This window comes from Nycticebus coucang, chromosome 22 (assembly GCF_027406575.1).
Source record: "Nycticebus coucang isolate mNycCou1 chromosome 22, mNycCou1.pri, whole genome shotgun sequence".
NCBI lineage: Eukaryota > Metazoa > Chordata > Mammalia > Primates > Lorisidae > Nycticebus > Nycticebus coucang.
In genome coordinates, this window is record NC_069801.1 from 5183169 (window position 1) to 5197444 (window position 14276).

Genomic DNA, 14276 nt, shown 5'->3' on the forward strand with positions numbered 1-14276 from the left:
AAGAGCAACCTAAAAACTATGTTTGGCTGCTTCTCTTTCTAACTCCCCATTGATAGAACCCCAAACAAATGGAAAAGTCTCCCACTAGAGGGCCCACACCTGTCCTTACATCTTAATACACGGGTACATAAACTAGAGAAAGATTTAGGGAGTGACCACCATGTGGTAATCTTCAGGTTTCAGAAATTCCACTTTGCTTTTAATACAAATATTTGAATACTTTTATGGGAAAGGAATAAAGGCAGGATTTCCTACAGTTTGAGTCACAAATCAAGAAAGCCAATATAGAAGGAGAAGAAAACTGTGATATATTTATCCCTTAATTTTTTCTTTTTACTCCTATTATAAAAAATTATTTCCTGTTCTTTCATGAAGGTTGAGAAAGTTATCCAAGATATGCATTTGTTAACAGTTTACTGAGGTATAATTCCACATGCTCCAAATCTCACCCATTTTCAGTACTCCATGTGATGAATTTTGGTAAATTTATACCCTGTGCGGCCATTGCCACAGTCCCTTTTTAGAACACTTCTGCCACCCCCCAGAGCTCCCGGCAATCACTGATCTGATTTCTATCCCTAGAGTTTTGCTTTTTCTAGAAATTTCATATTAATGCAGTCATACAATACATAATCTTCTGCATCTGGCCTCAAGCGTCTTGCATGTGATGTTTTTAAGGCTAATTTCATGTTGGATTTGATCACCTTTGTCTAGCTCCTTTCAGAACATTTTTGATTCACTTAAAGACCTAAATTGCCAAATTGCAATTACCATTTTTGAGAGGTATGCAAGAAAATTTTTTAAAATGGGCTCTTATCTCTGATTCTGATAAAGGACACCTTAATTCAAACCAGCTTTGAGCATTCTTAACTGTATCTGTTAGGACTGTATCTTCCATGCAAGCACCAGCAGCCTAACTATGTTGGGTTAATGCAAAATGATTTTTTTTTTTCCAGATGACAAGAAATGCAGGGGTTCATTTGCTCACTGACACCATCAGGGACCAGGGGTTTCTTGTCTAGTTTTCCGTTCTTGTTGGCTTTCCTCTTCATGCCTGTTGCTTTAGGGCATGGCCGCCCAGGCTTGTCTGTAGTCACGGCAGGAAGAAGAGAGGACGGGGACATGCCAGGTGCATTGGTACCTTTTTGTCAGAAAACAAAAAGCTTTGTACCAGACCCTCCCAGCAGACTCCTGCTGTGTAGTCTTATTGTCTGGAAATGGGTCACTTGTCTTCTGTTGAGTGCACAGAAGGTAGGAAATCAAGAAAAGGAGCCTCACAATTGGCTTTGGTCAGGCACCATCTGTTCCCTGGGGGTTGGCTTGCTGCTGCTGTAGCTGCAAGACTGAGGTTCTCTAGGCAAGGTGAAAAGGGGCAGGTGGATACTGCTTAGGCAACTCATAATGCCACCACATTTTTTTTTTTTTTTTTTTGGTTTTTGGCCGGGGCTAGGTTTGAACCTGCCACCGCCGGCATATGGGACCAGCACCCTACTCCTTGAGCCACAGGTGCCGCCCGCCACCACATTTTCTTACCACTTACTCTAGATGTGCCCAGTTGTAGTATTATTCATTGGTTGATCCTAACCAAGAATGGAGCATGGGCACAAGCTGGAAGTTCTCTAAGAGATGGCAAAAGGTTTTCAGCCAAACTATGATTTGGAGAAAATCAGGTCTCAGGATCTCAGCATATTTGGGTGAATTGTTATAACCTCAAAATGATAGTTGAGTGGCAACGATGGTGTCATAAACCTGTCCCCGCCCCACACCCTTGGTTTTTTTCTTTCCAATGTGGGGGAGGGGATGAAGACTTAGACAACTTGTAAGGTTCCTTTCCTAACCCTCTGTGAACTTCTGATTCCAGGTGAACATGATGACCTTGGCGGAACACATTATTGAAGCCACACCAGACCGAATCAAGCAGGAGAATTTTGTGCCCATGGAGGCCTCGGGCGTGGAGAGGACAGGTGCTGCCAGCACCAGCAGTACCATGAGCTGGCTGGCCAGTTATCTGGCCGACGCCGACCGTCTGCCAAGTGCTGCCCAGATCAGGTCAGTGAAATTGTGGGGGGCCCTACCCAGTACAAATTCCTGGATTTAATTAGAGGCAAAGGGGGCTAATTAAATATATTTGATGAATGCTGCATAATATAAGACCTTACCAAGTAAGGAAGGAAGGACTGTGGTGAGACCATCTCCGCTTTCAAGGCCCAGCTGTCCTCACCTCTCGTGTTATTTTTTTGCCTGGTGTCAGAGCATCTGAGATAATGTAATGTTTTCCCTCCAATTCAATTGGAGTTTCATAAGGACAGGGTAGTGCACTTAGTGGGTTTGATATTTAGCCACAGAACCGAGCTCCTAACGGATGCCAAGTATGGATTTATTTAACTGGAGGACAATTTTACACACTCTGTCTGGCAGCTTACCTGACTGAATGAAGGCTCGTTCTAAATCACCCACAGCAGCTTTGGTAGATAACCATCTTGTCCCAATAATTGAGGAGACAGGTTGTGCAGATCAATCATTAATCTCCCTCCTTTTTCTCCTGTTGTTTCAGAAGTGCGTATACTGAGCCTCTCACACCCTCTTCTAATACCAGCCTGAGCCCCGCAGGCTCTCCAGTCAGTGAAATAGCTTTTGAGAAACCCAACCTACCCTCCGCCGCAGACTGGTCAGAATTCCTGAGCGCATCTACCAGTGAGAAGGTGGAGAATGAGTTTGCTCAGCTGACTCTGTCTGACCATGAGCAGAGGGAGCTCTATGAGGCCGCTAGGCTCGTCCAGACAGCCTTCCGGAAATACAAGGTACAGCAGGACAAAGTCAAGATGGGACATTGTTAAGATCAGGGAGGACAGATAAAAGTGAGAAATTTAAACTAATGCCATTAACTAACATAACATAATACTAATGCATAATAAACTACTGTTTTTTTTCTCCAAATTTATAGAAATTTTTGGAAGCTTCTAATTTATTAAAGTTCGGTGTATAGGATGTCTGTATGTATATTTGCTTTGTGAACTTTTTTTATTGTAAAACATTCATTACATAAAACTTGCCATTTTGGCCATTTTTAAGCATATGAAATAGGACGTTAAGAACATTCCCAGTATGTAACTATCACTGCTGTCCATTTCCAGAATTTTTGGGTTATCCCAGGCCATTTTTTAAATAGTTAAAAATGAAACAAGAATCAAATATTTCCAGAGTCCCTAAAGCACCTTCATAGAATAATTTTAAAAAGTTGTGGTCTCCTCAGTTATCTGGCTGGGACCTGCCTCTGCCCAGGGGAGGCCAGGGCAGGAATGAGGCTCCCTGGGCGTGGGACAATGTGATGCTTCTATTCTACCACCACCCCAATAGCAGCATCTCTTTTCGAGTCTCTTAAAAGACGATTTCATGTGTTTATAGAATCTGTGTTTAAAATTATTGATTATGTCACATTAAATTTATTTTCAGAAGCTCTAGTAAAATAAAACTGTCAGTAGTATGATGGCACCATCTCACCCTCCTGTTTGTAGTGATAATGCATATCTATTGTTTAGTTAACATAAGCAAGTTGGCTCTTCTGCCACGGGTATTTATGACCTAAAACAGGGATTTCCACCTGGGGGCCTGGGACCAACTATAGGCAGCCCCTGGACTCCTAAAATCACATGGTAAAGCTTTCTAAACATAGGTGTTTGGTGAAGAGAGGCTACGTAGCCTTCTAGAGATTCTCAGAGACCATCTGTAACCTCCCTGCTCCCACAAAAGGTGTCAGAAGCCGTTAATCGTTGATCTAAAAGTAAAGTGGTTGGTGTTATCTGAAAGACAGTTGAGATCTAGCAAGACAGTTTTATACAGTCCCTAATTTGCTAAATACTTCAAAAATTCTAACATTCAAATATCATGGTTTATTTAGAAATAAGAATAGCAGGAGATTTAGTCTGTCAACTCTTTTTTTTTATATTTATAGTTAATTATCAATGTATTTTGATAACCCTAGAGTCTCAGTTCTAAGAAAGTTGCATTGGATAAATAGCAATTCTGTTTAAATTTTGAGAAAGCTGACACTTCCTACATTGAATCATGGCTGATTTTCTGTCCTTCACTTCACTTTAAGGGACGACCCTTGCGGGAACAGCAAGAAGTAGCTGCTGCTGTCATTCAGCGCTGTTACAGGAAATACAAACAGGTAAACAGCAGTTCTGTGCCGCAGAAGGAGGATGAGCTTCACCAGGCCACCCAGGATTCTGACGTGCAGTGTGGCTAACAAGCACTGCATTCAGCCCCTCCTTACAAAGAATTTGAATTGCCACCTCAATTAAAAACCAAAAGGAGCTGGTTTAGAGGCTAAGGCAGAAGTTCAAGTCCAACCTGGGCAACATAATTGAGACTCTGTCTCTTAAAAAAAAAAAAAAAAGGCAAAAACAGAGGAAGACAAAACAAAGCCATCTGCAATTAAACTTGCACCATAAAAGAATTTTTGTTCAAATTTTTTACCTTTTATTATAGTATTATCACTTACCTGAGATATGGGTCTGGTGCAAAGAAAATTTTTGTGTTCTAAGTGAGGCTCTATGATCCAATAATTTGGATAAATCCATAATTTAAAACTCCCTGGTAATTAAAGAACTCTAGGGGGCTGTATATGGTGATTGGAGAAGGAAATACTACCCATTACCTTTGACATTGCATGACATGAATATGTCATCATTGGCCATTTGGCCATTTACCTCTCAGCTTCTTCATATCCAGTCGTAAATGAAGAATTGTAAAAATCTTTGAAAATCTTTGGAAGCTCAGGGTATCCTAAACTGCTGTTTCATTCCTTAGTTAAGAGGTGCAGGAAGAATGTCTAAGGACTCTTTTGTGCACTATGACTGTTTCCAAAACAATTTGTAGTGTTAAATACACTACCAAGGACCTAATGTTCGTGAAGCACTTTATCTACACTACTGTGGGACTTTTAGACACACCATCTCAGTCGCACCTTATGGTAATTTGAAGTAAATAGTTTTATTTCCATTTTACAGATGAAGAAGCTGAGGCTCAGAGAAATAAATTTTAGATCTTTCTAATCATCAAGGTGGTTTTCAAATATGAAAAATCGCCTGGTTGAGTTTTGACTGGTTCACATGGTAAAATTCAGTCCTATCAGCAGATTCTTGAACTTGGTTTATAAAGTTGTGGTTTTGGCAGTTTCAAACCTATTAGTTGCAGAGTAATAAATGCTAAGATGTGTAATAGTTACAGAGAAATTTGGGACTATGTTCTCTGGTTCCACTGAGGGCTTGCTTCGACTTCTCACAGGGTTGCTATTTTCTCTGGATTCTCGAGGATTAAGCCCTATCCGTGGTGGGGGATAGGGGAGGAGATGCCTTCAGGTTATAGCCAGTTGAGTTCACGATCCCAGAAAACAAAGGTTTATTGTGCAAACGCTGACACCACCTACCTGTAGCCCCTCGGCAGGGGACTAGACCGGCTTCTGTTTGCTGAGCAGGTTTCCTAGGAGCACAGTGAGAGACAGCATCAAGGTTTCAAGTCTGTGATTACAACAGGTATTTGTTCCAAAATGTGAGTTTGCTTTTTAAAAAAATAAAGCCCCCTCCCAAAGTTACGTTGTCTACAGCTAAGAAGACGGAAGGCATTATTTTTGAAACTATTGATAGTTATAAAGCAAATACCTTGGAAAACGGAAGGCATTAATATAACCAGGTTGCTTTTCTTTTTTTCTTTTTCTGGTTGGGAGTTTTATTGATTCTGGTTTTTAATTCCATTATATTCAGCAATCTAACGTTAATCTTGTATTTTCTGTTTCTCCCCCAAGCTGACATGGATAGCCTTGAAGGTAATGATACACCCAAGTCCTCTCACAAACCATTCCACCAGAGTCACAAACTCCACACCCATCACCCACCACACGGAGGGCCATTGAGATGGCACGTCATGAAATAGACATGCTGCCCTGTCAGGCCACCCACCCACAGTGCATCCATCCTCCGGGGACCACCTGGTGTTCAGTTGGAGTGGGTTTTAACATTAATGATAAATGGACATTTTCTTGGCTACCATCAATCGACTCAAGCCAAGTAACGTGAGCCCAGTGGCCACTAAGTAAATAGTCCCTTTTTCTCAATGTGCTTCACTGTGGCCCAGTGGGTCTGAATGTGCAGTGTGTACAGGTCAAGATGAAGAAAATCACAGAAGCTCTGTAGGGTACAGTGTTTTTGTCTTGAAAGACTTTCAGGCCAGTGAAAATAAAAAGCAGGTTAGATAAGACTAAAGATTCTTGCAGAGGAGTCGTGCTCCTTGGACATTCTGAGAAGTTTCCCTCCCTCCTTCCTCCTCACACATCCAGAGACAGTGAGGCAGGCACAGGGCCTTTCTGGGGGATAGTTTTCATTGCAATGGTAAGTTGCCTTCTTGCCAAGCCCAGGGCTTCATTCTTCTTGTCCCAAGAGTCATACTCTATCGACTTCATTAGAGATTCATACGTAGCATTTTTAAACCATGGAGAGAGCAGTATTTTTATTGCCTAGAAAGTGATGTGGAAGAGGATTTATCCCCCTGGGCCTCCGTTCCTGACTTTTATAACTCTGCAGTGGGCTGGGGGGAGGAGGGGGCTGCTAGTGTTGGCTCCGGAGCAGTCCCCAGCTCAGTGACGACCTTCCGGCTTTACCGCTTCACCACAGCTAAAGAGGCTTAAAAGGTGTCAGCGTTTCATGATAAGCCTTGTATTTGGGACCTTGCAACTCAGTTAGAAACTTGTCATGTGGAATGATAGTTAGAAATTAGGTGCTGACTGCTAACACAGATTTGTTCATGGTGGGAATTGGGAGCCATAAAAAAGATTTAAAATGTTTCAAAACTGAATGGTCAATATTAATCTTAAACACTTAAAATTTTACTCAGTGTTTTTAGACTCAAAATATTACTGTGAAATTTTTTTCAAGAAGGGCAAAGTATTTTGGTACGGTATCTTTTTTTGGGGGGGAACACATATAAAGCAATGTGTTATAATCTGAAGGCAACCCTTAAAGTACTATTTTGTATTTTGGAAAGGTAGGTGTAAAGATTCCTAATTTGCCTCTTGTGACTGAGCCCAAAACAGAGAATATAATACCAAGGGGGAGCTGAGTCTCCCTTCTTCCCTTCCCCGGTAAGCTCAAAGGACACGTAAACTCGTGTGGCTCCTGTTGTTACTGTTTTGCTTATTCTTGTCTCCCCTGCAGTATGCACTTTATAAAAAGATGACACAGGCTGCCATTCTGATCCAGAGCAAATTCCGAAGTTATTATGAACAAAAAAAATTTCAGCAGAGCCGACGGGCTGCTGTGCTGATCCAGAAGTATTACCGGAGTTATAAGAAATGTGGCAAAAGACGGCAGGCTCGCCGGACAGCTGTGATCGTACAACAGAAACTCAGGTGAGTGGAGGAGATTTCTTGGAGGTAAAGCTATCTAGGGAAAAAAACTCTGACTTAGATGAAAGAATTGCCCTATATTGACATGAGGGTCTGTATGGAGGCTAATGCATTTGCAGTTATTTTTTTTTCCAGAATATTCTAGGTGTAGTGACTTCAAAATTATGCCTGTGCCATGAATCTAATTTTGACGGTTTAACCCTTTCTCTGTAGCCCCCACCCCAATTATTTGGATGTCACTTTCCAATTTCGGCTTAAATCAAAATTTGGCAGGACCAAAGTTTTTGCTAAAAAAAGATATCATTGTATTATAGTAGTAATTCTGGCATGTTGTAACCTTGGAGGAGTAATCAGGGTTAAGCTATTCCATTTTAGAGAGTGCAGTAAAAACATTTAGCAAAGTAACATATATTGATAAAAATTAGAAGATAATAGCCCAAAGAAATGATCAAACTCAGGTGAATCATCTTCTGGACTAAGAATGCCCATCTAATGCCAGAATGGCTTTTTCCATATAATGAGCTTATAAAGAGATGTGCAGGAATATTTAAGGGCCAAGTTATTTTCAGTCTTTATATTGTCTGCTTAAAGACAGCATAAAAGTCAAAGTCCTTACACATGCCCCGTCCTTTCTGTCCTGGCAGTGTCCAGACTCAATGCCATGACTCTTTCACCTTTTGAAAACCACACGCATGTATGCCCCTGGATTTGCTTCGTGAACTGCTTAATTAATAAAGTCCTCCATCACCACGGACCAGTTTCCAACTTTTGCATTTTAGGCTTTCTTTTGACAATAATATTCTGGCTTTTCCAGGAGCAGTTTGCTAACCAAAAAGCAGGACCAAGCTGCTCGAAAAATAATGAGGTTTCTACGCCGCTGTCGCCACAGGTACATTAATCCTCATCTCTACATTTTTCTATCAAGAATAATAAAACAACCCTACCACTCACTAACTCCCGTGTAAGGCTAATGCCACCCAGAAAATTGTCAGAGCAAGTGTCCTAAATTACAGTAAGATGATAGACCTCACTAACTAAGGACTAAGTTGTTACTGTCAAACTCTGGCAGCCACTTCTGCCTAGGTTGTGTATGTCGAATGATGGAGATTCGTGCCAGTGTTTTTCTGTTTTATTTTGAATGTAGCTTTTAATTATAAATTTCTCTTTAACCTATTGTTTATGTGCCACTTTGTAAGAATGCTCTTCATGCTAATCCCTTACTGTGGGATATTTGGATATGCTAACGTGTATCCAAACAGAAAATAAACACTTTTCTGTTCTCAAGGAAAGGAAAGAAAACCATTAATTCCATCCAAGCTTTCTGATGTAGATTCTCTGCTAAATAGCTGGTGCCCCCTGCTGGCTGTGCAGTAGCTAACACGGTCTATTAATTACCAGTAAAGCCTCTCCTGTGATGAGGGAAGAACAGGGAGAAAGTACTGGAATGAAACTGTGCAGGAAAAGAAAGAACTGCGATCATAGGCACATTTGAGGTTAGAAGTATATGGGATCTTGTGACCCCGGGGTTCCTCTGGGACACAGCATCTTCTTAGGGAGCTAAGCTAGAGAAATCTCTCTGTCTCCATAAGCTTTTTTTATGACGACAAGACTCTTTCCTTAGATTGTTGGGGGGCTGGCGAAAGCGTTTCCTTTATTTAGGTTAATATTCCAACCTGACATCTGTAGCAATGGCCTTCTGAGCTGTGTTTACATGTGGCTTTGCTGTTTCTCTGTGTATCAGGAGCCGAGCGGTTTATAGAACCAAGCTTTGAAACAGTCTCTTTAACGTCTTATCTCCTCCTCCCGTTTGATTGTACCAAAAGCCGTAGTACTCATATTTAATTTTATTCTTCAGAGTTCCCTGTAGTTTTCCTTACTCCTACAACCAGCCTATTGCTAGCTTTGGAAATATTTTGCCTTTGAGACTTAATAGCGTTTGACTGGTTACTTGTACTTTTACTTAAATTCATGAAAGAATTCATTCACGTGACCGTAGAAGGAAACATGCCCAGGCAGTGCATTAACAACAATAACAAATGTAAAAAGAGCATCTGTTAGGATGCAGGTTTCCCCGCACTGTGGCAGAAGCTAGTGTACACTTCCCACACGTGCTTCAGCAGCGCGCTGTCTGCCGGCAGTGACGGAGAGTCCCCCTCTCCCGTGTGACAGCTAACAGGCTCTGACAAAGGAAGTCCTGGTAGGAAGTGCAGCGAAACACAGGCGTGGCTGCAGCTTTAGGGAATGAGTTCGTGAGCCTTACCATGTTCACTCTCTTCTCTTTATAACTCAGTCAGACCTGTGACTTAGCATCTGGGCCCTCAGGAACAGAGTAGCTGATTTCCTTGCTCTGGTGAAAATAGTGAGGGCTCATCTTGGCCCTTTCCCTTTCATTCTCAACTGCGTTCACAGCCCCTTCTTCCCTTTCCCTGTTACATCTGCAAAGTGAAAAACCGAGGAAGACTGTCTCACCCTGAAAGCAATAGATTTGGGCCAGTTTGAGCGGAGTCACGTTGGCACCTCTGCTTCCACGGCACTTTGCTTAGTCCTTGCAGACAGGTTTTATTTCCAAGAAGACCACCTTACTGTTGTTCTCCAGGTCATCCCACAGCAGGATGCCCACAGCTGAATTGTGCTGTGCTTCCCCACATCTCCTCTAGTCTTATCCTCCAGCTCTGATTATGAGCAAAACGACATTATCCTTTTATTTTTGCCAAAGCTATGCCCTGTGTTCACACTCGGTGAGTTGAGAGAATCAGGTATAAATCAAATGTAAATTCATTCAAGTCTGCCTCCCAAAGTGGGCTGAACAGGGCAATCCTTTCATTCTTGTTTTTAGAGTTCTCTTTTTGTAAACTGGTAGAGAAAAATTTCATTACGCTTTTTACCTTTGTTAGGTTTATATTTTAACTAGGAACAACCTGGTAAGAAGACTAACGAAGGTTCATTATGAAGTAAACATCAGATTGTGGGCTCTAAATTTCTGTGCATTCTTTGGAATAAAATAGAGATCATTACTGATGCTTTTCTTTAGTTGACCCTTTATATAGTTCTGATGTTAGAAAATGTGGGCAAATTTTAATAACCTTTGTGTACTGACTGTATAAGATCACTATTCACTTCCCATTCCTATATACTCAATTAATACATTCAACAAGGAACTTGAAGAAATCCTGAAAATCTACCCTGGAAGTTTGTTTTAAACTCTTATCTTCCCCGGGATGTGTGTAATCCTGTTTTCATTTTAGGTTATTTAATTATTCTGAAAGAAGCTATCATGTTTGTTGTCCCTTAGAAGCATTAAAATCTATATCAAAATAGAAAAACTCATATGACACCCTCTCAGACAGGTAGGTAGATAGAGGCTACCAGAATCACTAAAAAAAGTCCCATTTTCTAACTCCTGTGACCCCAGCTTTTAATTTAAGACTTAAAGTAAATTGCTGAATTTTCTACCTGCTCATTTCACATACCCCACCATCATCCTCCTTTCCAAAAAAGAAAACACTTGATACTCTTTTTTGTTGAAGTAAAGCAATTTGTAAGATTTCTGTTGTGACCCTCACATGCTAATAGCTCTTTGGTGTTGTTTTACTGTCTAAAGCCCCCTGGTGGACCATAGGCTGTACAAAAGGGTGAGTTTAGCTGCCTGCTAGCCAGTTTATCTGTATCTTCCATTTTCGATATTTTGCTTTTTGCTTGCTTGCATGGGGCTGCAGCCTAGGTATGCCAGTAAGTTTCACCTCCATTTTGAATGACATTGAGTAAAATAAAAACTAACCCTAATTACTAACACTGCTATTGTGTATAACAGGAGAGCAGTCACGTATAGTGGATGTACAAATGCATGAGTAAGTAAAAGGGAGGGGCCTTCTGCAGCCACTGCAGGGCATGCTGAGAAGGTGGTGGACAAAGCCTTCAGTATTTAAAAAAAAAAATCTAAATAAGGTTGCCTTGTACGAAAATATTAACCAAGTGTTTTTCATGATTAAAATAATTTGCCACATGACATTTTCTCAAATGCTTTGTCCAAATGTCTAAAGGTGGTCCTAGGCAAATCTATTGCTTGTTTAGAATTACCGTTTCCTTGTTATGCCGCTCCTGTAGTTCCCTTTCCTAAATCTTTCCTTCTTTGGTGCTATGAGGTAAGTCAGTACACACAGCTGCCCTTTCAGAACCAACCCAGGACATTCGTTTTAGAATAGTGAGTGAACCAGACTCCCAGCAATAAAGAAAACGCAATGTAAAGGGTCTTAAATCTCTATATTCTGTATCGCAGTTAAGAGCGGATAGGGCGGCGCCTGTGGCTCAGTGAGTAGGGCACCGGCCCCATGTGCCAAGGGTGGCGGGTTCAAACCCGGCCCCGGCCAAACTGCAACCAAAAAATAGCCGGGCGTTGTGGCGGGCACCTGTAGTCCCAGCTGCTTGGGAGGCTGAGGCAAGAGAATCACTTGGGCCCAGGAGTTGGAGGTTGCTGTGAGCTGTGTGAGGCCACGGCACTCTACCGAGGGCCATAAAGTGAGACTCTGTCTCTACAAAAAAACAAAACAGTGGATCGTCCAGTAGAATTTGTATTTTTGTCCCTGAGATTTTAGAATACAACACAAATATCTACCCATATACAAGAGGGAGAAGTATCTGCCAGATGCTGCCATAACGCACCTTAAGTTACCATATGAGATTTAGTGTCCAAAAACTTTTTTTAAAGCCAGCAATAGAATTTCACCAAACTCAGACTTGACTTTAATTCAACAACATTTTTCTTATATATAGTCTTAAGATGAATTTAAAATATAGCATGAGCGTTATGGCTATCAGCTGTATTTAATACCCCCCCCTTAACCTTACACTGAAAAGTTCATAATTCAAAAAAATCTTAAAACTTCTAATGTTTCTGAAGATACCATTTCCTGTCTAACTAGACTTATGTTGATGCTAATGTTTATTCATTGTATTTTAAACCAGAGGGTAGCAGACATTTTCTTGAAAGGTCAGATAATAATTATCTTAGTCTTGGAGGGCTATGCAGTCTATCCCAACTTGGGACAGTTTCTTCCATTGCCTTGTGAAAGCAGCCAGGGACAGTACATAAAGGAATGTTTGTGGCTGTGTGTTAATAAAACTTTATTTACACAAACAGGCATTGGACTGGATTTGGCCCACAGGCTGTCCTTTGCCAGCTTGATGATAGGAAAATTGAGTGTTTAAAAGTTCTTCCTAAATAATGACCTTCTTCTTATAAAAGATTGAAATCTTAAAAGTATGAACAAGTCACTGAAGGAGAAATTTTGTTTTGAAAGATAAAAGCAGTTACTCATTTGTAAACTCTGTAGTTAATCCTTTTGAGTCATAGGCATGTGTTCTCAGTTTACATATTTTAGCTCCCTAGAGCTAAAATACTAAAATACTAGAGCCGGCTCAGAGATGTCTGTGTTTGAAATACAAGAGGAAAAGGATAAAAATCTCCATTTCTCTCTCTTTCCTTGTCACCTTCTGCATACGTAGATAATATTACTTTCCATTTTAATTAAAAAAAAAAAAAACTCTAAAAGAACATATGCATGCCCTGGTATTCAATTTAACTAAAAGTTGTTGTATCTTGCATGTCATATGCAATTAATCCAGCCTGCCGCCAGGAATCGACGTGATGTTAGAAGTGGTTGCTTATGCATTTTTGAAGCTTGTTAGTTTCTGGTATGTTAACGATCATCTTTAAGAGTCCATTTCCCACAGGTGCTTTCCAATGCCAGCCAGAATCCCTACCTTAATTTCTTTAGTGCTTGCTGCATTCTGTTGTGAACTCCTAAAACTCCCACTCATGCATGGAAGGTTGGAATCTCATAACACCCCTCACGCCTCACGCAGTTTAAGAGACTTTGAGAGATAGGAGCTGATAAGCTTTCAGTTTTCCTCTGTCATGGTAATGTTCTTCTAACTGTGAATTTAGAGAAACAGCACACACACACACACACACCTTCTCTCCCTCTTTCTTCCATCAGAGAAGTCACGGTGGCTCTCCCTCTACTAACATTCCCCATGTTGAAATTACTCTCGGGGGGACGAGCATTCTTGGAGGAGGATTTGTATTTCTGGAAATCACATCAAAAGATAATATACTTATTTCGTTCATTTGTAAAATACACCATATTTAAGACATTTAAGGTTTATGCAGCAAAAAATAATCATTGAAAACGTAAAGAATTAAACTTTATATGGTACAGTGTTTGTAAAACATCATCACTGATACAGACTCCTGGGTTGATGGAGCCAAGGTATCTAAAAAGGGAGGCCGCGTCACTCTTCAGAATTGAAGCACAGTGGCTAATTCCAGGAGCACAACAACCCGAAGATGCTGCTCGTGGGATGACATTTTTAGTCTTTGCTTGGAGGAGGCTAACAAAAGGCACCGAATACTCTTCACTGAATCCAGTTCATTTTCATTCAGACTTTTCCTTCAGGCTTAGCCTGTGTTTTGTCCAATAGCTTAAAACCTTGATACTGTCAGGGATTTTTTTTGTCTTGGACACAATAACTGTATTTAAGAGAGAACTTTTGTTATACACCAAGAGATATTTAAACAGTTTAAATTATTTCGCTTAGTTAATTTAAGTGTTATGCTGATTTCAGCAAATTTCAGCAGGACGTATAAGGTTTAAGAAACTTTTAAAGGGTGTGTGCCGAATACCACTTTTCAGTTGGATTTTCAGTGTATCTAACAGAATGCTACGCAGTTTCACAGTAGAAAAACCAAGACACCTCATGTAAAGGAAATAGCAAATACAGTTCTTACTTAACAGCTTAACTCAAGGTATTGAGACTTAACTGGCCTAAAAAAATGCACCACCACCCCCTTTTAGGTAAAAACTGGTTTTTCACT

At 40.7% G+C, this 14276-nt stretch overlaps 1 protein-coding gene across 14 annotated transcripts in view; it reads left to right on the plus strand.

Moving 5' to 3' along the window:
- The window catches only part of LOC128574629 (calmodulin-binding transcription activator 1), a 759325-nt gene that overhangs the window by 736356 nt on the left and 8693 nt on the right, over nucleotides 1–14276 (plus strand). For 8 of the 14 annotated variants that reach the window (XM_053575459.1, XM_053575465.1, XM_053575469.1 and 5 more), the window contains 7 exons: nucleotides 1862–2049; nucleotides 2555–2801; nucleotides 4100–4171; nucleotides 5807–5827; nucleotides 7212–7405; nucleotides 8217–8291; nucleotides 11004–11034. In XM_053575459.1, the coding sequence (XP_053431434.1) occupies nucleotides 1862–2049; nucleotides 2555–2801; nucleotides 4100–4171; nucleotides 5807–5827; nucleotides 7212–7405; nucleotides 8217–8291; nucleotides 11004–11034 (828 nt within the window). The remainder of the gene's footprint in view (nucleotides 1–1861; nucleotides 2050–2554; nucleotides 2802–4099; nucleotides 4172–5806; nucleotides 5828–7211; nucleotides 7406–8216; nucleotides 8292–11003; nucleotides 11035–14276) is intronic. The other 6 variants (XM_053575460.1, XM_053575466.1, XM_053575461.1 and 3 more) reach the window with 3 other exon arrangements.